The sequence below is a fragment of the Pelodiscus sinensis genome, chromosome 6 (genome assembly GCF_052426305.1).
Source record: "Pelodiscus sinensis isolate ZL-2025 chromosome 6, ASM5242630v1, whole genome shotgun sequence".
Lineage (NCBI taxonomy): Eukaryota > Metazoa > Chordata > Testudines > Trionychidae > Pelodiscus > Pelodiscus sinensis.
The window spans coordinates 32,580,826-32,607,668 of NC_143057.1; the positions used below are offsets into that span (position 1 = coordinate 32,580,826).

Sequence of the window (26,843 nt, forward strand, 5' to 3'; positions counted from 1 at the left end):
TTGGCACGGACGCTTTTCCACAAAAAGTGCTTTTGCAGAAAAGCGTCCGTGCCAATCTAAGATGCTCTGTTCCGAAAATGCTTTTAACGGAAAACTTTTCCGTTAAAAGCATTTCTGGAAAATCATGCCAATCTAGACACAGCCACAAGGTTTGTTTTAACAGCTGTTTGCAAACATATCAGCCAGGCTGCTGGTTTTGTTAATAGTCATTTTCACATTGTGGGCACTCTACCTTCTTATTAGTTGGTCTTGGGCTTGCACACGTATTTGAAGTGTCATTGTTGGGTTCGATATAGAAAGACATCCGACTGGAGCCGCGATCTGCAACCTAGAGAAAAGGACCAAAAGTCATGGGGGAGAACTTTAATCAATTAGGGAATGTCTTCACAGCAGGGCTAAACTCGAAATAAGCTACGCTACTTGAGCTACGCTAATTGTGTAGCTTAAGTCAAAATAGCTTATTTTGACTTTTGGTGCTGTCTACACAGAAGTTATTTCAAGAGAGAGCACTCTTCCCCTGACTTCCCTTACTCCTCGTACAATGAAGGTTACAGGAGTCAAAATAAGAAGTCCTCCAGCTCAACATTATTTCGACATTATGTCGAAATAACTGCTTGTGTATAGACACAGGCTATGTTATTCCGAAATAACGCTGCTGTGTAGACATAGCCTTAATGAATTAACAAAGGAGAGTCAGATACTAATTATAAAAAAATAAAAACAAAGCAACCCTCCTCCCCAAAATATCTCCCTTGCCATCCTCTCTCATACATACTCCATAATAAAATAAAATAAAATAAAAAAAAATCTATGCTAAGATTTGGAATTCAAAAGATAAAGAAAAGTAATGTAAATACCTCCACCACGTGGCCTATCTAAGTACTGTATTTAGGTTTTAAAGCTCTCTTAATTCATTCACTCAACAAGGACTGTTCTTGAAGGAATTTTCAAATGTAGAAGCACTAAATAAAATGACATAGGGGAGTCTCTTTCATTAAAACAATGTCAATTTAAAAAGTGGTGAAATGGCAGTACCCAGCCAAGCATTGTAAATTGCTGTGAAGCAGTTTTAATACCCTGGAATGTTGATATTAATGTGATGCAGCTTTAATAACCTGCATGTTAATTTTATATTAATTTGGGTGAATTAAAAAAACTCCTAGACCTGAGTTATGTTTTAGCACGTAGCAAATAGGAGGAAAATTCATAAACAATTAAATACAAATCTGCACCATTAGAAATTGATATGGATGAATAAATATGTCCATATAAATAAATCAAATATTCATAACTTGCAAATATGACTAGTTATTCTCTTCTATTTTATTATTTCCCTCAATCTAGACACAAAAGTCTGATTCACTTTAACTGAAGAGGCACATGCATGTTGGATGGAGAACAGATTTCAGAGAGTGTCATTTAAGCAAGTTTGAAAACAAACCACTGAGTCTATGTCATTCTGAATAAGAAAAAGAGAAACATAAACTGGTTTTCTTCTAAGTTCCATTAAGAACTCAGAAGAGAATGAATTCCAAAAGCAGATGCTTTTGGTGCCATGCTAGCGGATGTAAAATCACTGTGCAGGTGACAGACATCCCACCTAGTCTCTTACTTGAAGTGCATGGGGATTATTTAAATCCCCGCTTCATTGCCTATGTCGGGTAAACTAGTTTACATGGCTCCATTGAGGGAGCCATGAAGTCTAGACACACTCTGAGAAATGACTTAAAGATCCAGCAACAGAGCTTTAGCTTGCTGTTTTAGGTCCCAGGTGAACAGCAACACTGCTTGGTGGTATATGCACCATATACTGGTAGAGATGAGTCCACCCACAAAATCTGTATCTGGGTTCACCAACCTGGGTTGGAGTTAGGCACATTTCTACCTAGCTAGCTTTTTCCCCCCTCCCTTACCTTTGATGACATGATGTTTTTTACTTCCTCATCAGTAGCAGTCTGTACACCAGCGATATCTGGATTGCTGCAACTCATCACCCGGCTTTGCAGAAGTTTGGACCCAACAGACACAGCTGAGGTGCGTCCACATGTGTAATAACGAGACTCTGGCAAATTGGCGCTTCCTGCTGCACCTGGTCATAGGAAGGAGTTTATTCAATTAGTTAGTTGGTTGATTTGTTTTTACCAGGACTGGCTATCATATTAACACAATATAATGATGACATGAAAGCCAGTTGTGCTCTGCAGCTTGAGCAAACAGAGCAAGAACAGCATGTAGAAAATCTCTCCACCAACCTCACTTTTGATAACTTAAGTTGGCACCCAGCAAGAGCATGCAGGTTTAGGGGAAGGATCGTAAACTGTCCAGCACAGCACTGAGAGAGAGTGTACCACAGGGAGATCAGAGCAACAGCTCCAAATCAGCAGCTTCTCTCTCGTTCCTTTCTCCTTCCACTTCAGAGACAGCCCGTTAGCTCCTTGTTGCACATTAGACTGTGGGCCTTTTTGAACCATGGGCCTTTTTGAATTGCTTGGCCCCAGGGCAGTTGTCCCCCCTCTATTGGTGGGCATTCCTGTGTGTGAAAGATCTGGGGATTCCAAGCTGCAAAGCTAGTTCAACTTGCCCTTTAAGAATCTGCAGCCCACTTGTATCATTTCTCAGGATGAGGATCTGCTATTCATAGCCAATCTCTTTAGTATATTAAGCTTAGTTTGCATGTTTTGTTTATTTGGTAGGTCATCTGCTTTACTTCGTTTGCTATCTCTTATAATCACTTACAATCTTGCAGTTAATTTGTTTTATTCTAAACCGGCGATCTCTGACTGGAGTAGCTGGAGAAAAACTCTGCTTGATTACCACAGGTGTGCATTTTCCACTTATTATTGAGGGAGAAGCAGACTGGACATTAAACTATATACTGGCCAGATTTGACTAGGGCAGGAGGGTACTGCTCTGTGGTGTGAGGCTGTGAAGCTGGAGTTTAGAGACACTGGGTGTGTCCCTACTTGGCTGAAGGCTGGTGACAGTTCAGGCTGGAGGGCTTTATAGATTGCCACAGTAGCACAGTGTGAGAGGGTATCCAGGCTAGTGGGTCAGAAGGCTCCAGGTGGCACCTCAGGGGAAACCTATCACAGCTCTCTCTCCTATTTCTTGCATGTACTATACATTACATTTTAAATCCTGCTTCTTCTGAGTACAAATTACTCCAAATGTCAAGAGTCATGCACACCTCTGATGCTTAAAGAGATTGGGGTAGGTCAGAGAGAAGGGAATTACTTTAGTGAGCATGCAGCAAGAATACCTAGTCTGGCAATATCTTGCTGAGGCTCTGGAAGGCGAAACACATAATAGATGTACGATGCCAAGAGACAGTTCCTCCCATGCTGGTCCTTGCTCAGATCTTTACTGTTGTGAAGACTGTTCACTATTGCGACCACAGATTCAAAAGCAAACTGGGAAAAATTGGCTGTGAACCAAAGGGAAAGAATTAGTCTCAGTATTAAAGGGCATAACTTAGTTAAGTCAGCACATTTTTTGGCAGATATCATCTGATCCATTCATTGTTTAATCTAGCCCCTAACAAATTCATAGTTGAACACAGGAACATCACAATTGCCAAACTGTCTCAAATCCAGCATCCATTGAGGTCAGTCTCTTCTCTCTGACAGTGAGTGCACCAATTGCTTCAAAGAAAGATGTATGAAACCTGCAGTTGTCAGATGTGGACTTATCTACCCCCCCTCCACCCCATAAGTCTTTTCCTGATATGATCTCCAAATCTGTAATAATGCAACTCTGGCAAATTGGCACTACCTGGTATTGGGAAGAGGTTTGTTTCTTTGTTTCTTTGTTTGTACCAGGACTGCATATCATATTAACACAACCTAATGATCACACAAAAAACAGTTTTGCTTTGCACGTAGAGCAAACAAAGCAAGAACAGCATGTAGAAAACCTCTCCACCAACCTCACCTTTGATAACCTAACTAAGTCATCATGCCCTTAAGCACAAAGCTTAATATCCCTTCAAACATTCTTGTTGGGGTATGTCTAGACTACATGGCTCTGTCAGCAGAGCCATGTAGATTAGTTTACTAGACATACCCAAATGAAGTGGCGATTTAAATAATCGCCACTTCATTTAAATTAAAATGGCTGCCGCGCTGTGCCGATCAGCTGTTTGGCGGCACAGCACTGTAGTCTGGACGCTCTGCAGTCAACATCAAAGGCATTTGTTATTTAAATTGCAGCTTCATTTGGGTATGTCTAGTAAACTAATCTACATGGCTTTGGTGACAGAGCCGTGTAGTCTAGACATCCCGTCGGTGTTGATTCTAACTGTGGAGATTGTGTTAAGGTGCGTCTACACAGCAGCATTATTTGGGAATAACGACCGTTATTCCAAAATAACAATGCAAGCATCTACACAGCAATTCCATTATTTCAAAATAAATTTGAAATAACAGACGGCTTATTCCAACTTCTGTAAACATCATTCCACAAGGAATAATGCCTATTCCAAAACAGCTTTTTCAAAATAGCTGTAGTGTGGATGCTCCACTGCAGCTATTTCAAAATAGCTCCTCCCCCGGGGCCATTCAAAGTAATTACTCCCCAGTGCTTCCTGGGGCTCTAAATCAAGGTAGGGTGTTCACATTAGGGGAGCCAGCCTCAGACTAATTTTGAGGCTTCCCTATAGTGTAGACACGCTATTTTGAAATAAGTTATTTTGGAGTATTTCTTCTGGAATAGCTTATTCCAAAATAAGTGTCAGTTTAGATGTCCCCTTACTGATATAAATGTCAGTCTGCAGATACTGCACCTTTGTGCAAAATATTTGCGGAACATCCAAATAAGTAGTGTGCTCAACTTCCTGCAACTCTCTCAAAGTCCTATAAATATCCTCTAGCAGTTAAATCAGCTAATATCAATTTAGAGCCAGTCTGTTCAGCCAAATGTTTCCCTTCCACACATCTGGTTTGCTTGAAGGACCTTTCCAATACTAATGCTATTCCATTAGTCAAAGTCCATGTTTCAATAAGTACCTGTCTGACCAGCAATAACCATGGGCTGCACAGCCAGCTGGAAAAGTTTCTCCAACACCAAGTGTAAAAATAAGACCAGAGGTTCAAGGCGGGAGGAATTCAAGCAAATAATGCTGAGTTTCAACTCATGTTCCAGAGTACCCTCTGTGATCTTCTGATCCATCACTCGAATGGGGAAGGTGACTTGGCTTTCCAGAGAATGACACAGAGTGAAGAATTTTTCCAGGTGATTGTCCTGTGAATACAATTAAACACTTGGCATGTGACGCTGGGCAGTTACGGCACATTCTGTACTGCTGCATCCACAAGCAGTCACAGAACAATCAAGATGAGTGACCAAGAGCTAAAAATGTCACCAGCAGATATCTGAGAGGCAAAGAGCTTTGTATACCATGCACCAGTCCCCTTAGCCATCCAAACCCCCGATAATTCAAAGGAAACTTACGCTGGATGTAACAGATTGGCTGTAGATTCCTTACCTGAGTGTGAACAGATGAAACAGCCTGCACTTCTATGTTAAATACCCCCTTGTGCCCTTCGACCCATTTTATTGGAGGTGTCTGTGATGGAACTTTCTGTGTTGAAGGCAGAAGAAGATAATCAGCCTAGCACTTTTTCTTATAAGCAGCCAAATAGCAAACACTGTTTACTAGAGCACATGTAGCTTTTAAGGGTGATTTTTAGTTAGAAATTAGACATGCTCCAGGTATCACCTTTTTATTCTACATCTTTTCACTCTAAATCATTCTTCACAAGGGTTCTGGTTTGCTCTGCCAGAGAGATTGAGGTCAGTGATGCAGCTGCATCTTTCTGGTCCCCTTTGCATTAAAGGGGCTCTGTCCTCATCTTTGCTGCCTTCCTGGGGGAATCCGACCCCTGCTTCTCCATCCCAGGCAATATCTTTCCTGAAGACTCCAGGCAGTGACACTCCCCTGTACTGTGGGACAGTTGAATGTTCTGAGCCACTAAGTAGCTGGAGAGTATTCAGGACCATATGACCCAGAACCCAAGGATGGAGTTTCTAGGAGGTCAGTGACAGCGGCACTAGCAAGCAATTATTTTGGTACTGACAAGCAAGTGCATGAATGTATAGCCACTTGGTTTATGCATCTTCTTTAAAGATGTTTTCCTGGTTGATTAGTTGGCTGATTTGTTAAACCATGGGGAACGGATCCTCCATTTAAGTTAGGGTCCCAGCATTTGCCTAAAATACCGACAGTGCCCCTTTAACTAGGGAAATAGTATGTATTACAAATTTTGTTCGTTACCTCTGGAGAATGCATTGAATAGTTTAAAGGCAACTTATCCACAGCCACAGGGAGACAATAATGTCCAGTCTGGAGACGATCATTTAATAGAATTGGCAGCCACTAAAATAAATAAGGCAAAAATAAAGTGATATCCGTTACTGCATATGAGTATGGCTGTTGATCTGGTTTGTAATAATTACAGTCAACAGAATAATGATGAGATATCGACAAGAACTGTTTGTTACGCCACAGTAATTTCTGCCAAAATCTTTGCATTTTCAGTTCACTGTTTGCTACTGCAGAAGTGTCATCATGTGTCCCTCCTCCCCCGCCATTTTGGACTGCTTTTAAAATCTATTCTTTCTGAACAACAACAACAACAACAAAAATAATACTAGGCTCTTCATGACTAGCAGAAATTATCCCGATGAATCTTCCCAGGAAATTATAGAGTCTATGTATAGGAAACAACAGTGTTTCTGAATCAGAATAAAACACATCTTGGGCTAAAGAAATCTCTGGAGTAATTCCATTAAATCAGTAAACTTATGCCAGGGATAAATTGAACCCTCTGGCTATCGTTGCCATTAAGATTACTTGGATCGGCATCAGAAGGATTCATCCAAACAACATTTGGATACATTGCGTTCTGATGCCACTCAAGTTTGAGAGGGGGATGCATTCAAGCATAACAGATTGGAATCATTCCTTGATTTAGTGAATGGAACCTTGCAAACATAGAAAACGAATTCCTGATCCTCAAAACACTTGTGCAAATGAGCAACCCATTGATTTCAGTGGGACAATTCCCATTATAAAGGCAAGCACTTTCCTTTCCTTTTTTTTTTTTTTTTTGTAAATTGACATAGAAAAGAGCAAGTGCATAAGGCCAGACTTCTTTAGGCCCACTCTCAATGTGTTAAGTTAAGCGCCCGCAGAAGTCTTTGCAGGGTCAGGGCATCTCCCTCAGTCTGTGATCTGTACTTGTGCTTATTAATTCTTTTTGATGTAGCCACAAAAGGTGTAACATTTGAATGCAGACGTGGAGTGTTAAAATTAAGACCTATTCATGTCCGGAAATTGCTATTTGCAGTGTTGTTGCAGATGTGTTAGCCCCAGGATGTCTCCCATAAAAGATATTACCTCACCCATCTTGTCTCTCTAACAACAAGATAGAGTGTTTTAGCCATTTTGGCTGGGGACAATGTGAGGAAATTAGCTAATTATTGTTGCAAAAAGTCTGTGTGCCTCCAAAGCTGAAGTGTAAACCACAGGTGACTTACTGAATATCCCAGGAGGGTTTCTGCACAAACTCCTTGCTTTGGCTGACAGCTGATATGGTAGAATGTGAACAGTAGGTGGTGTTTTCCTGTGAGTTTAGCTGGCAGTTTAATTTTCACCTCTTCATAAAAGTCAGGAGACCTATTTTAAAAATACCAAACACACCCCTCTTGAAATACAAAATAGGCAGGAAGACTACCTTGTCTTTATAAAATTTCACTAATCAACTGTTTAGTTTTTAAAGAACTTAAAAAGATATGCACAGTTAAAAGCATCCCTCAGTACATGGTTGGTATTTAATATATAATAATAATAATAATAATAATAAATAACAGTACACATACTTGTTATGATATGTGATAGCAGTGTACATCTCTTGCACAAATTCTGGACCTGAAGACTTTCCAAAAATGATCTGTATTCAAAAATAAAAGTAATAGTGATCATGCATTGAGCTATCAAATTTGACATAACTTTTTAAAAGATTTAAACATTGAAAAATTATTTTCTATCAACAGGTTGTCATGAATGGGGAGTACATCTATTACACCCCTCATTTGTGACAACATGCTGATAGAAAATAGAACTCACATTTCAATTCTTTCTTAAATACCTCATAGTTAAACATCTAAAAGGAAAACATTGTTAAAAGAACATCAAGGTTTCAAAGTCTCTCATGCATACAAAAATATCTAGGGCTGCTGAATGGAATAGTTGTCTGCAACCCAAAGCTGTTTACCAGCCCTGTCTCACTATGAATGTATTTTCTGTTCCAGTGTCAAGGTCACAGGTTCCGTCCTCGGTGTTGGGAATGGCTAGGTCTGGTATTTGTGTATTCAAAGTGTCCAGAATTTATTGCGTGGGAGACAGGCTATAACATTCTTAACAGGGTTCTGAAGCTCTGTGGATTTACTGGTAGTTTCCAATATGGTATTAACCTAGAAGGCAATGTTATTTCTTTTTAAATAGAATCTACCGAGTGTTTGCTCTTTCATGAAGGATTAGAGAATACAGAAGATTATATTCCTGTTCCACCCTAATTATAAGTCTCAGTTGGTGTTCCTCAGTCCTTAAGTCCTGCTTCCTAATGGGAGCTGTATGAGCACTGTGATAGAAACCATTCTGGCTTCAGTGCATGGCTCACAAAAATCGTAGCTGTGTGTGAAGCACAAGAGCTACGAGTCAACCCTCCACATGCTTTGTTAGTTTTTCAGCTGAGTACACTCTGCAAAAGTCTGATCCTGTTAGTCTGTATTACCGGCATTGCACAGGTAGCATCTTCTCCACACATAAACTGAATCTTAATGGTAATGTTCCTTGAAGAGCCAAGTCGATTAGCAAAATTCAACCTCTGAGGGTAAACATAAAGGAGATTTCTGGAAGCAAAATAAAAAAAACATAAATGAGTAAGGAACAATTATTTGCTTTTGAAGAACAAAGTACTTGGCACAATATCTGATTTGGTCCTTCTTCATCCAATGCTGTAATTCCACCTGGAGAATGAAGACTTTGAAAGTTCTCTTTCTAGCTATACAGCTTGTTGGACAAGGGTATGGTTTTGGTACTGCACAATAAAGAACCCGTATTTTGGGGTATTCCTAAAGATAAACTGTGCCTTTGAGAGGTACAGAGAGGTAGGGAATTGGTATTCCCTAATTCTTCTAATGTACCCTGTCACCCAGCCCTTTAACTCTAGGCTGTGAGACAATCCAGAGAGTTTGGACCCAAGAAAATCTCCATTCTTGTGTGAGAACAAATACAACTCCCATTCAGATACCGTAGCAAAGACAAGCCTACATTAGTTGCTAACTTGCTAGACAGACAGAGAGAAGAACAACTGTTACTAGTCCCACTGCTGGAGAAAGGGGCCAAGGAAGCCCCTTGTTTCCACCCCTCTTCTCAGGAAACTTTGAGTACATATTATGGAGGACATCATTCCATCAACTAGCCAACAATTAAAACAAATGTTTCCCTCAGTATATATATAATTATCTTTCTCTATAGGACAGCAGTGTATCATCTGATGATCCCTGAAAATCTAGGAGTACCAATGGCACCCAGAGGCTCATTGAAAATGGCAAAAGCTGATAGGAGGGAAGAACAGGAGCCTGTACCTTTGTGGGGAAGGAAGCTGGCAATAGGGGAGTCTCACAAACAAACAAAAAACTCACCTTATTTTGTGTTTCACTAGATATTTTGCTCAAACCAACAAACTTTTTAATCCAGGTCCACCTAATGTGTTGCTTAGATCACTACAAAGTAGCCTGCATGTGCTAGCTGCAATGATGCAGTTCACTGATTTTTTAAAAATTTTAGTTTACTCTTTAGACAGCAGCTGTCTGATTTTATAATTGCTGGGAGGCGGGGGACAGAAATCTCGCAACTTTCACAGCTAGCATTTAAAGCTTTCTTGCCAAGGAAGGGAAAGTTCAAGGTACATTGGGTCTCAGCTAATCCTTCATTCCCCTCGCATTCCAGAACCTAGAGATATAGCTTATTATGAGGCAACTTGAAATGGAAACAAATGAAAGCCATTTTCATGCAGTAAAATGTGCTGATTCTGTAATAAATTAACATTCCTACTGTATACAATGAAAATTTAAAAAAAACTCTATTCAGGAAAGTGAACCTACTTTGTCTGCAAATGTTAAAGGGGGGGGAAGCTTCTAAGCACTTCTTAATAACACAAAACAAATAAAGAGCATTGCCAGATAGGGCTGTTGCTTCTCAGTTACAGAGAATTTGGCTCTGGCTGAAGGTTGTGCTCAGAGATGAGAAAAAATATTCACTGAATAAACTCAGCAACTTGATTTCACATTTGCCACAATTATAACAACTCAATAGCAAAGCAGGTTAATGATGCATTTACATAGTTTTTCAACCTGTAGTTCTTAGTGTCTGGTTTAGGGGACTGATTTTCATTCATTTTTATACACATATTTTTTTCAAAAAAATGGTGCTTCTCCTGGAAATGCAGTATAGGTTTACAATTAACTAAGCCCAAATCTTGCAAGCTTCTCTACACAGGCAGATCACTGCATCTGCACAAAGCCGCATTGACTTTTGGGAGTAGAGAAAAGGCTATCACACTGGATGAATCTGAAGGATTAAATCCCAAGGGTACATAAGGATACTTTAAAATCCAAGGGTAAAACCTGGCCCCAGTGAAGTCAGTGGCAAAACTACCTTTGACTTCAGTGGGGCTGGCACAATACTGTGTTCATTACAAATAAAAAGTTGCATCTCTGCATACTATAACAGCAAAACAATATTCACTTTATACCACTCATTGGGCCAAATTTGCCATTCAGCTATATGGGCACTATCCCATTCTGAAAAAAGCCTCAAGGGAGGAAAACATGGTTGTTGTGAAGTCATTTTTATGATGCTCTGGAAGCTCTAGAAGACTTTTCTTTAGCTAGGATTCTGCTAAATGTTGACAATGTTTAATGTAGACCAATGGCCATATGATATGAAAAGCATGATTTGCATGATTTTGTCTCTCACATGTTTCATTCTGCCTGTCCAATGTAGATCAGATTTACTAAGCAGTCCCCTACCTAGCACAGTGGGAATGAAATTAGCACTGGGTAACGAGCAAAAATCTTTGGCTGAAACTGCAGCATAAACATGAGCAGAAGGTATCCTATAAAACTTAGAATAGTGGTCACCATTTCCCATATCCTACTTGTAATTGTTGCAATCATAAATGGCACACAAAACAGCTCAGCAGTACTATATATATCCTTGTCACTTAGGCTACGTCTGTACTGCACACCACTAAGTCCAGGCCTTCCACACCTTAAGCTTGTGCTGCAATCACTGGACCATTCTTTCATGAACATTTTCTCAGAAAAAGTCCCCAGTTTTCAAGCAGCCAAAGTGACTTGCCCTGGGTCACACAGGAAGATTGTGCCAAAGCAGGGAACTAACAGTGGCATGTAAGGAACATGTAGCTATACATGTCAGGGAAACTGTGGGGGGAAACTCAGGGAGGGAAACTGTGGGGGGAAACTCAGGCAGCTCTCTGCTGCCAAAGCCTTTCATTGAGGCAAGGTAATGCTCTGCCACAGGGAGGAAGTGAGGAAAAGTTCCAGCACCAGGAAGCTGCCCGAGACTTTGTTTGCTGTTGCTGCTCTGCCAAAGACCTTTCTTCAACAGTGGAAACTCCAATAGTGGAAAGGCACTGCACCACACAAAACAGCAGTGTAGATGGGAGAGGCACTGCTTGGGCTCTGGAGAGCCATGTAGGGTATGTATCTGGGTTCATCCCACAGAGTTCAGGTGTGTCTTTGTTCTACTGGGGGAGGAGGGGAGAAGTCTAAACATCTCTTTAGCCTCTCTGTGCCTCAGTTCTCCATGGCTAGATCTATACTGCAGGGTTTTTGCACAAGAAGCTTTTTGAGAAAGATATCTTCTGCAAAAACTTCTTGCGCAAAAGCACGTACACACAGAAACCTGTGATATTGGCACCTGCTATCATCATCCCTATTATACAGATGGGCTACAGCTACACTACATGGATGCTCTTGTGCAAGAAATGGCCATCAGAACACCTGTGCTTTTCGGGTAGACTCTATTTGCGCAAAAAAAACCCGCAGAGCATCCACACTTGCCTTTTAGCACAACAGCTGTAGCACAAAAAGGAGTTATGCCTCGTAGAAGGAGGTTTACCTACACCACCAAAAGCCCTCTCTTCTGCCGTTTTAGTGTTGATTTACTTGAGCAAAAGTGCATTTGAGGTGTGGATACTCCGCAGGTTTTTGTGCAAAAACGGCCATTTTTGCGCAAAAACCTTGCAGGGTAGACTTAGCCTATCTGTATAATGGGGATGATGGTAGTAGGTGCCAATATCACAAAGGTTTTTGTGAAGAAAAATATATGACATACTGTGAAGCAGTTTGAGATCATTGATGAAAAGCACAACATCTAAGTATTATTATTAATTATTATTTTATTATTTTTACTATTATTTTTCTTTAACTACAAATAAATTTAGGGGGACAAAACTTAGCTCTGTTTCTCAATGTTTCTCAATGATGCAGTACTTTGTGATATGTAGCACGCTTAGCAGTGAAAATAAAACACACCATGGGTTGACTTATCTGCTAGGACGTGCTAGATGGACTGCAACATGGCTTAACGGACAAGCTAGTGGATGACTTGGCTTTCATTGTGCTGTGTGCCAAGTCTCACAGAGTAATGCAATCTACCGCTTACATTTTTATATGCAATTTCCATTCAGCTAGGTTCTCTCCAACATGATGTTATGAAACAGCTAAGTAAAGTGCAAAATATATCGGTAACTTCTATTGAATTATGCTTGGGTGAATGACTTATTAAACAAAGGATATTATCAATATTACGCCTGTCAGAGATGAAAAAACACATAAAGAAGAAATTGTATAATCTGTTCATTGGTTTATGGACCTGCAGCTATATAAAGGGTGCCACAAATCCATATAATGACCTAGAGTGCTAGATTTTACATTAGATGTGACTTAAGATGAAAGATGTGTAAAATCACATGAAAACAGAGAGCTCTCTGCTGCCTACACATATGAGGAGGTGCCAATATACGAATTACTCTAGCAAGAACATAGATAAGGGCCAACTTCTGACCGCCTTAATGCTCATGTATCTCCACTGGTCTGACATTTGCATAACCCCCATCACAACTAGGGACAGGAAAGGGCAGCATTTAGCACTAAATGTTTTGCATTCATAAGGGGTCAGATTGTAACGTATCCTGTTGAGCCTGTGCAAAGTCTGGAGAAGTAAGGTAAATGGAGCTTCCTCCCATTGTGCAGGAACCAGATACACATGGCAGCCCTAGCATTGTTCTGAGTACAGGCACTTTGCACAGAGTACAAGCCACTCTGTCAGGGGGTGAGTAAACAAGGAGTTGGACATGGCAATCTCTGACACTAAGCACCCCTCTATTCACACCCTACACACTCTTGTCATAATCTCAGTACAACATATGCCTCATGAGTAATCATTGGAAAACTAATAACTAATTGATCATTAATATTCTTTTGTGATGTATGTTTGCAGTAGGTATTAAAAGTTATGGATACATGCTAGAAGTATGACTAACGTGTGTTTGAACCAGGCAAACCAGATCTGCCACAGACAAAGGAATATGTCTTCCCCACCTAGGAGTCATTTCCAAAATTCTTGCAATGACAATGAGAATGTATTTACATATTGTGTAAACAGAACCATCAAGCTAGCAAGGGCTGGAGGCAAACTTCACCGTAAAAAGTGACGGAGGAGAGAACATGGCATCTATGCCCAAGCAACAGAGAGAAGCTGGGTCAGGGTTTTACCTGAGAAAAATCCACTGCTAAGGTTACTGGTGTATAAAGGGCTGAACCTCAAGTGATAAGCAAGTGAATCAACTGATTGAACACAATATTACTGTAGTATAGAGGTGTACCGAATGAGATTTTTTCCACTAATATAATGAGGCAGCGAGGCCTCCCTCCCACCCACTACACAGCCCTTTCTAACTTTATCTTTTATGCCTGAACTCACTTAGAATACTGTTCCCTTTTGTTAACACATTTGTGTTGCTATTAATCTGAAACATCAGTGCTGCTTGAATTAAAGTGAATGTTAACTCCAGTTTAGGCAAATGTTGGCTACTTTTTAGGGCTATGCACGTCCAGACGTCGGTCCAGACTCACATAATGAACGAACTATAACTGAACTAACTACCCACTCCGTTCTTGCTGGCAAATGAGAGCTGCCCAGAGAGATGGGTCTGCAAAAGCCCGTAGTGGTATTACTGATGTGACAGGGAGGCTAACTGGTTTTTGTCTTTACATTTTATAAAAAATGTTTCTCAGAGGCACATTCTTTAGATGCTGCATGCACTTTTATTGGAATACATTCTGCCCTTAGATACATGCACCTGCCTCCCATTGACTTTAAGGAGAGACACAAGCGTATATTTGAAGATTGCATGTGGCATGTTGGGTGAACTCCTAGACCCATTAAAATTAATGGCAAGACTTCATTAAGGGCAGGAATTTATCCTTTGTTTTTATTTCTCAAAAACAAAATAGACAACCCCTCCGAAAAGCCTTTGAATGTTGACATCAGCATTGCTGTAGTTAATACGGGGAGGGGAGAAAAAGTAAACACATCGTAACCACGCCTAACCTCCAAAAAGAGATAAAGTGGGGGACAAGAGATTATAATCCTGTTCCTCAGGTAGTAGTCAAGGGCACGAAGTAGAAATAAGGCTCATTTATCATCTTTGGCTTCCCTAATCTCCAGAACAGTCAGGGCCAATTGGGCTCCTAGTACTGGCTAGTGGAACTTCAGTGTTCTCATTTACTTTTCCCTGTGATGGCCAGTTAAGCTAGACTGGCCTGGATGAAGTGCAGTTGAGGTGCAAAGTGTGCAAAGTGATGAGGCAAAGGGACGTCAGAATCTGATACAATGGCTGTGTCTAGACTGGCCAGTTTTTCCAGAATATCAGTCACTTTTCCGGAAAAATTTGCCAGTTGTCTACACTGGCTGCTTGAATTTCCGGAAAAGCACTGACGATCTCATGTAAGATTGTCAGTGCTTTTCCGGAAATACTATGCTGCTCCCGTTCGTGCAAAAGTCTTTTTCCAAAAGACTTTTGCGCAAAAGGGCCATTGTAGACAGCACAGTAGTGTTTTCCGCGAAAAAGCCCCAATCGCGAAAATGGCGATCGGGACTTTTTTGCGGAAAAGCGCGTCTAGATTGGCCATGGACACTTTTCCGCAAAAAGTGCTTTTGCGGAAAAGCATTCTGCTAATCTAGACGCGCTTTTCCGAAAATGCTTTAAACGGAAAACTTTTCCGTTAAAAGCATTTTCGGAAATTCATGCCAGTCTAGACGTAGCCACCCTGTTTTAAATAAGCACTTTTTCCTCTCACTCTATCTCTTTTTATTTTTTATGAAGATTAATTGTTTTAAGGGACACCTTACCCTACAACCTACATTTTGGCTAGGCAAAACACTCTGAAATTTGATCAGCTAGAACCACTGATATTTTTGTTTCTAGTTGAGAAACCTTATCTTCACAGTGCTGTACTGTAAATTGTTCCTTTATTTAGCCATCTTCATATAAGCAACACTGCTCTGCTATTATAAACATCTCTATTTGGATTTATTATCTCAGCAACATCCACTATGTCGATATGGACAGCCACAAACTATAACACACATTATTGAAGACTGCACATGACTCAACTTCCTGGAGGTCTTTGTGCATTGAACACTGCTGATAAGAACACTGTGGCTGTGAGAATAAAAATAATCTCAGCAATTCCCAATCATACTCGGGTGAACTTTAACATAAATGATGTCACCCCAGTTGCAAACTCTCTTTCCAGAATTTTTCATGACAAGTAAAACTGGGGTTGGTTTTTTTTCGAACACAGGCTAACATAATCTGGAGATGTCTGAAATCTAATCCAAGTTATCAGACTTCAGGTACAATGTAGTTTAAATAAAAACAACCACCTCTGATGCCAGATTTCATCAGTGTATTCTTTAAAAATCCTTTATGGGATTTCAACTATTTTTCAGATATACTAGTTTCACATATAAATGAATGGGGTACAGCATGATTCAATTACTCTTCTCAGGATAGTATTAAATAGAACCACCATCTTGAGGTCTATAATTTATTTTTAAAGATGTAAGTAGTTTTAGGTACTATGCCTGCTCTTTAGTCTCTCTGCCAGTGTGCTACTTTCAACTGCATTTTTCTGCTTTTGTAAATGCTTTTCTCTCCTCAGTTGCTGTATGGAAAACCTCAAAAGAGAGAGAGAGAGAGAGAGAGAGAGAGAGAGAGAGAGAGAGAGAGAGAGAAACTCTGGGAAAATCAACTATCTAGAAGAAAAGTGAAGCCTGATTATGTAAAAGGTCACACACTGTTAAAGTCAAAAGCATGTTTCTCTGTGTCTTTCAGTTTTAATAATTTTAGATGTGATTTGTAACCACAGCAAGGCACCAGGAGTCTGATTTTTAAGTTGCGTTCCTTCAGTGATAGTGTTTAGACACCATGTTACAAGGACAGAAATGACGTAGAACAATTTCTGTGCACGTCAGTATCAAAGCAAAAAAAGAGCTAAACGTTGGTCAAGATAATAACAAAACAATGTTAATGCAAGTCTACAAGACAATATCTACTAAAATAAACATGACTACACAAAATTAATACAAATCTAATATGATTAGAGTCTCTCAGTAAAACCGCCAACTCACAGAAACATCCCCTACTCACACATAACACTGACTTGGGTTGGAAGACCCTCTGAAGTGATATCAGCTGTGCTTCTCTGTCTAAACACAATGAGGTCAAACCTTACTCTGACTTGCAAACTGTAGAACTCCACCGGAGGAATAGGGTATTTCATGGACTTGTGTGGAATTTCATGGACTTGTGTGGAGACAATGCTTGTGGAGCCAAAACTTTTGTGATCCCAAGATTAAGGCTCTCTCCAACTGTACCAGCAGAGGGGCTGACCTAGAATCACAGGACTGGGAGGACTCTTGAGAAGTCATCTTGACCAATTTTCTGCAGACATGGCAGGATTTAAGTATTATCTGGACCACCACTGACAGGTGTTTGTCCAACCTGCTCTTAAATCTCCAATGATGGAGAGTCCACAACTTCCTTAGGCAATTTATTCCAGTGGTTAACCATGCTGACAGTTTTTATAATGTCCAACCTAAACATCCCTTGCTGCAATTTAAGCTAATTGTTTCTTGTCCTATCCTCAGAGTTCAAGAAGAACAATTATTTTTCCTCCTCCTTGTAACAATCTACCTCCAAATCTAATCACATTAAATCTTTAATAATGAACCAAAGGTTTACATTTCAGATGATCATTAATTCTATACTTTAAGGTACAGTGGACAATATTCTTGAAAGACGACAAAAGGAGTTTCTTGAAAATGTTCCTTAAATACGCCTCATTATTGACACTGTTGATAATTATGATAGAACTATTTTGGCCTTGTAAATTTAATAAATACCACTATCTTTGTAGGTACACGCCATTTAACGTAATCTAGAACTTCCCAAAATACTGATAACATGTTCCTGTGTAGTTATATGTATTACGTGATATGATACATCCTCTCACGGGCTTCAATATCACTTTTTTCCCAGGATGTTTTTAACTTATGTAATTTCAATGCAAAATATTTTGGAATTCAAAGCGAAGACTCATCACTAACCCTCCAGCATTCACTATTTAAACAGCTGCACTTCAACTGCAATAGGCGGTTAGGGGTTAACCTGTGGAATTTGAAAATACTTTGCTCTAATTGTGGATCGCATTCACATTTTCTCCCGCTGTGCTAGGACCTTTAAGTGCTCCTTTTGGAAACTTTTCTTAGATCAGTCTGGCAGATCTGTAAGAGGCTAAAAATCTTTGCAAGTTGCAATGTACAAAATATCTCTTTTGGTCCTCCTGAGTATTGCACATTTTCTAAATAGTGCAACCGAAGTAAGCTATGCATCAAGCAAAGAAGAAATGCCAGGTGCCCACTTTCATTATTCCAGTGAGGAAATCCGTGTGCTCTCTCAAGGTGTTCTGAAGCTTGGAGCTGGGTTAAAAGAGCAGGTTGACTATACCAAAGAGCAAATTACCTCTTTCTTTCGACAGCTCAAGATTTTTAACGACTCTTTGTTAGAATTATTGGAGCAGGTCAGCCTAAATAAGAGGCTGGAAAATGGTCTTATGGAGAAAACACAACAACTTGAAATTAGGAACCAAGTTCTATGCAGGCTCTCTGCAGAGCTCCAGAATCAACTCGCTGAAGTGATGCGCTACAAAATGACTTTCAACACCAGGCTGGAGTTTTTAGAGAAGGAGATAGCGAATGCCCTAAATTACAGGACTAATGCCAGTATCTCAGTGAATATGACTGATATTATGGTAAGTACTGGAGTTTTTAAACAGTTGATCTTTTTAATCTGTCTTTTAGCATGAGTATTTATTTACTTATACCTCACTAAATATCAGACATAGGACTGATTTTTAAATCCAGAAATCTATTACCATAGGAGCTGACAACTGACTTGTCTGTTTTGGTCTGCATTGTTTTCTTTATTTAAGGCTTATGTGGTTACATACTATAAGCTGTTCCAGGCAAAGCTGTCTTTATTTTTGTGCATTGTATAGCCTGATAAGTACTAATTATTATTTAGAAACATTAGTGGTAAAGCCATTTACCATATACCATTAAGAGAGGGATAAAACCTGCGGTCCTTATTCCAGCAAAACTCATATTGGCTACACTGAGAATTTAGTCTGCATGAACACTACAAAATTTACCCCCACAATAAATGTTCTATTCTATTTCTGATCATTTTTCCAGCTAAAAAACAAATCACATTGAAGATGCCCTAGTCTTTTTTTTCTTTTCTTTTCTTTCCAACACCTGTTCTACCACTTCTCCTTAGTCTTTTGTGCAAGCTCAAAGCATAAGAATTGATGAGTTGCTTACTGAAGTGGAGCTCCAGCAAGACCAAATGAGTATACAAGATTCACTCATTCAGAAATTACTGAAAAAGGTAGGCTCTTCATATTGTTTCTTCCCCATTCAGCTTTTCACTGCTGGCCTTTGTTTTGAGTTTGGAATAAAATAGAGTTCCACTAAATTAACATTATTATTTATTTATTTTTATTGTGGTAGCATGTAGGAACCCATCATGCAAGGTGCTATACAAGATTTACAAACAGAGGGTCCCTACCTCAAGGGCTTGGCCTGTTATAGGGGAAATACCGGTGATATGGTTTATCTAAAAGTTCGATGAAATACAAGAGGTCTGCCAAAAATCTTGGCACCAAGAGTTGGGAATTCAAACATTGCCTGGCACTAATCTTCAAAGTACTGTATAAATAACATCAACCCTTGTAACACCTGTTTGCATGGTAGGAATTTTACAAAATGGGATACAGCCACTTACCCATGGCTATGCAGGAAATCAGTGGCAGAGCTGGCTGTATCTCTGGAAGACTGATGCTCATAGTCCCTATAGAAAGAATTTCTCTGTATACTTTATAAATGACTTGCATTAACTCTGTTTCTATAATTCTCTTTCATTTTTAACCATGCTCTGCATTGTTGTTGTCTTTTTTTTCTTTTCCTACACAGGTTAGGCCAAAAAGCAAACTAGCCAGACAGCTGAAGACAAATGGAATCAGGAAGAAAAGGGCAGATTCTTTTGCAAGACAGAACACAACATTATCAGTACATGACAGTATATGAAAGACAGTCAAGGGATTGCAATATTGTATTAGTGATCTATGCAGTGCAATTGCAGATATGCTACTAGAATTTCTATTTTGATTTAGAAGGCTAACATTCAATAAAGCTAGGAGCTATCTTATTCAATATTTTTCTGTTTTAACAAACTGCGTGGCCAACCTGCTGAAAATATCTTAAAAAATATTGTTATTGTAGTATGAATATGACATTTACGTACTAAATTGCTCCTAACAGAAAGCTTATAGACCAGTAAAAACTAGTTACAAAGCACATATTTTAAACTACCGAGAAAAAGCTAAGACATTTTAGAGCAGTGCATCTGATTTTAAAAAAAAGGGGTTATAGACATTTCTTAGAACTGTGCTTTATCATAAAGTTTATGGAAAAGCATTATTTTATTCAGTTTCTTAGCTGACTGATTTTACTGCACAGTGATCATCATGCCGCATTGTATATTTTTCACCAATTGTGTAAGGCATTCCCTTATGGCATGTCCAGTGTGATGCATCAATTGAAAGCACTGTGATACACAAGATATATGCAGGGGGGATGCTTGTGCTACTGTTTGCTAGACGTTTTCCATGGTTTGTATTACGTTAAGTAACATTTAACAGAAATCATTAATTTATTATTTTAGCATACAAAAAAAAAAGCTCAGTAATTTCAGGAAACCTTACAAACAGGTATGTGTATGTACACACACACACAAAGGGACTGGTGGAACTACTCCTGGACAGTAAAAACAAGAAGCAGGATAAAGGTTTCATATTCTCTTAGCAAACAGGAGTGCTTACGTCACTGCTATTGGCAGAGACCTATAAAGAAGCAGAGAGGTAGCAAGACAGACAAACATAAATGGAGCCTCTGATGACCGGAACTCTGAGTGTACTACTAGAGCAGGCACCCACATTCTTTAATGAAGAGGAATAAAGTTGGGAAATTGAATCCCTCAGAAAGAGAAAGAAACCAGAGTAGCACTAGGTTCCCCAGGACTAATATACATATAGAGGAATGGGAAGGAGTGGTAATATACCTCAGAGAGACACTCTGAAACTATTAGCATGATGAGATGTTCTGCCCCAAGAGTATCACACAAATTAGGGCAGCTAAGCCCCCCAACAATACATAGACTATTTGTTGTTTTTTAAGTTTTTCCTGTTACAGACTGTCTGGGCTATTCCTTTGAAATTTATCTGCCCGATGTCCTCTTCCCCCTCCCTCCCCTCCATTATTTATTCTTGGTTCTGGACGTTCAACACTCCGGTCATTTGAAGAAGTAGGCTGTGTCCACAAAAGCTCGTGACACCATCTACATGTTTTGAGTCTTTTAAGTGCTACCAGACTATTAGTCTGTAACAGGAAAACCTTAAAAAACAACAAACTCGGCTACCGCTGTGAAACTTTTAATACATATAGGCTGCGTCTAGACTGGCATAATTTTGTGGAAATACTTTTAACGGAAAAGTTTTTCTGTTAAAAGTATTTCCGCAAAAGAGCGTCTAGATTGGCACAGATGCTTTTGCACAAAAAGTGGTTTTGCGCAAAAGCATCCGTGCCCAGTATAGACGCGCTTTTGCGCAAGAAAGCTCCGATGGCCATTTTAGCCATTGGGCTTTCTTGCGCAAAAAATTAAGGTGCCTGTCTACACTGGCCCTCTTGCGCAAGTATTCTTGCGCAAGAGGGCTTATCTCTGAGCGGGAGCGTCAAAGTATTTGCGCAAGAAGCACTGAATTCTTACATTAGAACGTCAGTGCTCTTGTGCAAATTCAAGCGGCCAGTGTAGACAGCTGGCAAGTTTTGGCACAAAAGCGGCCACTTTTGCGCAAAATCTTGCCAGTCTAGATGCACCCATAATGTCAGAGAGAAGTCCCTCTAATATGGGAACTTGGAGTGTGGGCCAGAGCACATAAATGTTCACCCAGGGCCACATCTCAGTAAAAGCATCACCACCCTAAAAAGTGGCCAAAATAATTGAAGTGGTGAAGATACAACATTCTCTGCTCCTCCCTTCTTTTACAATATGTCATAAAATTAAACCTAAAGTTAGGAGTCTTCTACTTGACCTAGCATTATGCATAAAGTCCAGGACCTATCAGAGGGAGGCATGTCATTGAATTTCCATCCTGTATAGACATAGGAAATTACCAGCCTGTACCGGTTGAACCTCTCTAGTCTGGCACCCTTGGGACCTGACTAGTGCCAAACTAGAGAATTTGCCAGACCACAGCAGGTCAGTATTGTCTAGCAGCATTACCAACACTTCTAATGCTTTCTGGGTTCTTAGAAGACATTTAGGGATAAATTAGAGCTAAATAACAGCGCAGAACACTGAGAGCCAGGACTGGTGGCTGCAAACAAACTTTATGGGACCCCGGGAAACTTGACAACGCCCATGATAAGTGGACATTTAGCTAACTAAAATCATGCTGGACCACAGATGTTGCTGGACCAGAGAGTCCTGGACTAAAGAGATTCAACCTGTAACTGCAAAATCTCCCATTCACTTGTGTATTTTTTGTGTGTGTAGCTATTTCCTCCTCTATATAAAAGACATATAATAACTTACCAGAAAATTATATTCTCTTTCAGTATAAGTCCATGGCACTAGAGAATAAAGCTAGCCAAATGCTTTTTGGGTTGGTTTGTTTATTTTGTTGGTTAGCATTGTTGCCATTCTAATTGTATAAACCACTTAAATTACACTACAAATTGAGAAAAAGACATTAGTTTCCATGCTTCAGACACAACAAATTTCTTCACTATAATGTTCCTGGATCTAGAGTGAAGAAACAGCACCCTCAAGTGGCAGAACAACACAAATACGCATATTTACATGCCTAAAGCATTTTTACTGATAACATAGCTCCACTTACTGATGGTCAATTTTCCTAGTCCCATAAAATTTTACACTAATGCAGCCCCACTGAAGTTCTTATATCAATGAAAGGAGGGTTTTTCCCAGCATAATTAATCTGCAATCATGCACCTTGATCCTGTGGAGTGCTGAGTTCCCTCACTTCCCATCAAAGTCAACAGGGGTATTTTGAAGGAAGGGTTTCTTTTCAAAATAACCCCTTTTTTTTTCTCGAAATACGACTTTTCAGAAAAGCAGTCGGCCACCATTATGCAAATGAAGCACGGGAAATTCAAATCCACGCTTCATCTGCAATTTTGTTTGTCTGCTTTTGCATTCTTCTCTCGAAGGAGGAATGCAATGTTGACATACCCCAGGAGTTGACAGTGTTGAGTGCCTGCAGGAACAGCCCTAGGAAATCAATGCCAAGGCCATAAAATTGACATGAGCCTCAGGAAGGATAGTTTTTGTGTGAGTGAGTTTCTTTTATTGCAGATTTCTAAGCTTGAGTTCTCCCTCATTCATCTGTCTTTGGGCACAAGTATGTGTGGCATGGGTCCTCAACAGTTTCAGTCAGGGCCCTACCAAAATCACATCCATGAAAAATGTGTCACAGACCATGAAATATAGTCTTCTACCATATACTATCCTGATTTCATTGTGGGGGGCAGTGTTTCTCAAACAGGGGATCCTGAACCAAAAGAGAGTTGCAGCAGAGGGGTGCAAGTTTATCATGGGAGGAAGAGGGTCGTGGTATTTTGCTGCCTTCAGAGCTGTGCGGCCACAGAGCAGTAGCCCAGCCCAGCTCTGAAGGCAGCAAGCACCCTGCCAACAGCAGCAGAGAAGTAAAGCCGGCAATAACATACCAGGCCACCCTTACTTCTGCACCGCTGCCTTCAGAGTTGGATGGCCAGAGAATGGTGGCTGCTGCCTGATTGCACTGAAGAAAGCAGTGCAAAAATCAGAGCAGCAATGCCATTCCATGCCATTCTTACCTTTGCATTGCTGTTGGTGATAGTGTTCGGACCTGGACTCCTGGCCAGCAACTGCCATTCTCCAGCCATCCAGCCCTGCAGGCAGCACCTCCAGCAGCACAGATCTAAAGGTGGCAATATTGAAATCTGCCTACAATAACTTTGAGGCCCTCCCCTCTCTCCAACAGCTCCCTTTTGGATCAGGGCACCTAAAGCAACAACACTGTGAAATCTCTAATTTAAATATATGACACCATGAAATGTATTATTTAAAAATTCCTATGATTGGGAAATTGTCCATCTTATTACCTTATCATTAGGGTTGTACCAAATTTTCTGGCACATTTTGGTCAGTCTTGTAGTTAAGAATTGGACCCGGAATCGCAAGGTCTGGCTCAGTTTCTGACTCTGACACAGGCTACCTGTGTGATCCTGGGCAAGTCATTTCATCTCCCTGTGGTTTGTGGCCCATCTACACTTGGCACCCGCACTGGCAAGGCTGCTGTGCTCTGGGGTGTGAAAAAAGCACAAACCCTGAATGAGGTAGTTAATCCCCACTGAAGATGGCACTTCCATCAACCTGGCTACTGCCTTTCAGGGAGGTGGATTAATGGGAAAACCCCTAGTGGTATCTACACGGAAGTGCTACTGCAGCTGTGTCACTGTAGTATTGCAAGTGTAGACAAGCCTTCTGTTTCCCATCCATAAAATGATGAGAATGTCTTCTCTCCTTTGCCTGTCTTGTCTGTGTAGCTTATGTCTTTGGGGCAAGGATTGTATCTCACTATGGCTACGTCTAGACTGAAGAGCTTTTCCAAGATACCAAAGGTATCCCGGAAAAGCTATGCCACATCTAAGGAACATGTCCGCTTTTTCAGAAAATTTTCTGAAAAAGTGGATGCGCTCTTTCACCATCCCTGTAAACCTCGTTTCACAAGGAAGAAGGGATGGCTCAAAAGAGGTTTTTCCTAAATTTGGCACCATGTAGACATGCCAAATTCAGAAAAACCTTTTGAAAGAAAAGCGGGAAAAGATATGCAAATTGTGACTTTTCTTTGTAGTGTAGACGTAGCCATTATGTGTAACAACAATACCTGGCACAATAATGCTCACCTCAATCTGAGCTGAGGCCTCTAGGCCCTACAGTAATACAAACAAATAACAAATAACAACAACACTAATAACAATGAACTCTTACCACCCTTATGTTTTCACTCATCTCCCCTCTGTTACATGGCTCAACTCAGCTAAAGACAAGGATCAACGCAAATGTAGATATTAAATATAAATTCATAGATATACTTGCTTAACTAGGTTACTTAACATGCTTTGGCAAGAGACAAACACTAATCTCAGTCTGTGACCTTGTCCACATTGATTTCTTAGGTTTATGTTCAACGTGGCCTTTGTTCACCCTCTCTCCTGCCTTTAGAGAACCTGGATCTCTGCCAATCTGCTTCAAAAAGTTATTAAACTTTCCATTTCTTTATTCAGCTTCTCTTCTCCCTGAGACTCAGGGACCTCTGGCTGCCAACTGGCAGAGGCCATGGAGGATGCATAGGGCTTTACAGGGATTCCCTGGTTCAGATCTATGCATATTACGTTCACCAAAGGGTGGAATATGAAGCCTATCAATAGCCATTAGCCCACTGCTTGTCATAACCATTCTGAAAGATATGGACAGATAGTAGATCAGAAGTTATGTATCTATATTGGAAATTATATTCCCAAAACCTTGAGAGTTAAGGCGGGCGTCCCAAGAAACAAGTTCCTTTTGAGCAGGAGGTAGCAGATGCTTCTCAACCCTTCTCAGGTCTCACAACATAAACCTAGTTGCATACAGAGCCAAGTGCTAATTAAAAGACTGCAAAGTGGACCAGAGAGTGAGGTCCCAGGAAAAAAAACATCAGTAGAGGTGTCCTGTTTATGAAAAAGCACAAAGGACTGTCCTGATAGTCCCAATGGTACCAAGAGACCACCCATCTTTCACCTGGGAGACAAGTGGACAGCATGGTTTGCTTCATAAAAGGATGATCACAGCCAAGTCCAGCTGTAAGATGCTGGAGGGTGAGCATTTCTCTATTAAACAGAGAAATATCTAGTCTGGGCTCTAGAATGCACAAGTTTTTATTTTACAGATAACCATTTGTTTCCAGTGCTTCTACTTGCTTTTCCTCAAATCCCTGTACTATGTTAAATTCATTCTTAGTTGTTTCAATATCTTATGTAAATTCTATGAACTAAGCAGAGCAGTGATCCAAGCTATACAGGGCTCACTGCGACTTTGGGAGCAGCAAACCTGGGAATACTACAAGGCTATGTCTACACTCGCGGCTTCTTGCGGGAGTAATATGCAAATGAGGCTAAGCGTGGAATATCGACGATCCTCATTTGCATACCTAATGAGCCACCATTTTTTTCAGAAGAGGCTCTTGCGCAAGAAGGAGCATCTACACTGCCCATTCTTGCGCAAGAAAAACCCTCTTGCACAATGCCGTTACACCTATTACTTTTCAGGAAGAACGGCATTGCGCAAGAGGGTTTTTCTTGCACAAGAAGGGGCAGTGTAAACGCTCCTTCTTGCGCAAGAGCCTCTTCTGAAAAAAATGGTGGCTCATTAGGTATGCAAATGAAGCTTGGCAATATTCCACACTTAGCCTCATTTACATATTACTCCCGCAAGAAGCCGCGAGTGTAGACATAGCCCAAGTGTCCTGAGGAACAGGGGGTTGACACCCCCCAGGGGTTGGAGTGTGCCTTTCATTAGCTTGCAGAGAGAGCGCGAGGCCTGTGGAAGCCTGGAAGGATGTGCTTGTGTTGACTGTGACTCATGCTCAGAGAGCTGACCCACAGCAATCAGAGACAAGGCTTCCTCATACCACAGAATAGTGGAATAGCAAGAAGGGTCCACTATGGTGGGCCCCGATTTTGGGAGGGTGGGCAACAATGGGGATGAGGGAAATGGGACAGATGGGATGGAGATAAGCCCCAACCTTACTCCCCAGGCAGAGCTCTGGAATGGCGCAAGCCTTGACCCCGCTTGCTGACCGGAGGGCTGAGAGAGAGGGTAGCATTCCTGGCCCTGCTCCCCAGCCAGAACGCAGCAGGGCAAGCCACAGCCCCACTTCCTGGCTGGCTCGCCAGGCAGGCCGGAGGGAGGAGGGCCTGGGTGCAAAGTGGGTGGGCCATGGCCCACTCAGGGCCCGCC

The 26,843-nt window shown here is 40.7% G+C and overlaps 2 protein-coding genes across 3 annotated transcripts in view; one reads left to right on the plus strand and one right to left on the minus strand.

Moving 5' to 3' along the window:
- The window catches only part of DOCK8 (dedicator of cytokinesis 8), a 148,720-nt gene that overhangs the window by 60,155 nt on the left and 61,722 nt on the right, over positions 1-26,843 (minus strand). For both annotated transcript variants that reach the window (XM_075931670.2, XM_075931671.2), the window contains 9 exons: positions 8,793-8,910; positions 7,879-7,949; positions 7,537-7,675; positions 6,272-6,373; positions 5,483-5,578; positions 5,004-5,238; positions 3,260-3,424; positions 1,914-2,089; positions 233-328 (listed from right to left, as the gene is read on the minus strand). In XM_075931670.2, the coding sequence (XP_075787785.2) occupies positions 233-328; positions 1,914-2,089; positions 3,260-3,424; positions 5,004-5,238; positions 5,483-5,578; positions 6,272-6,373; positions 7,537-7,675; positions 7,879-7,949; positions 8,793-8,910 (1,198 nt within the window). The remainder of the gene's footprint in view (positions 1-232; positions 329-1,913; positions 2,090-3,259; positions 3,425-5,003; positions 5,239-5,482; positions 5,579-6,271; positions 6,374-7,536; positions 7,676-7,878; positions 7,950-8,792; positions 8,911-26,843) is intronic.
- On the plus strand, positions 17,896-19,929 carry LOC102460560 (angiopoietin-related protein 3-like). Its single transcript, XM_006137856.5, has 3 exons — positions 17,896-18,471; positions 18,999-19,109; positions 19,694-19,929. Exons 1-3 carry the CDS (start codon positions 17,977-17,979, stop codon positions 19,805-19,807), a joined length of 720 nt encoding a protein of 239 aa, XP_006137918.2. The 5' UTR covers positions 17,896-17,976; the 3' UTR covers positions 19,808-19,929.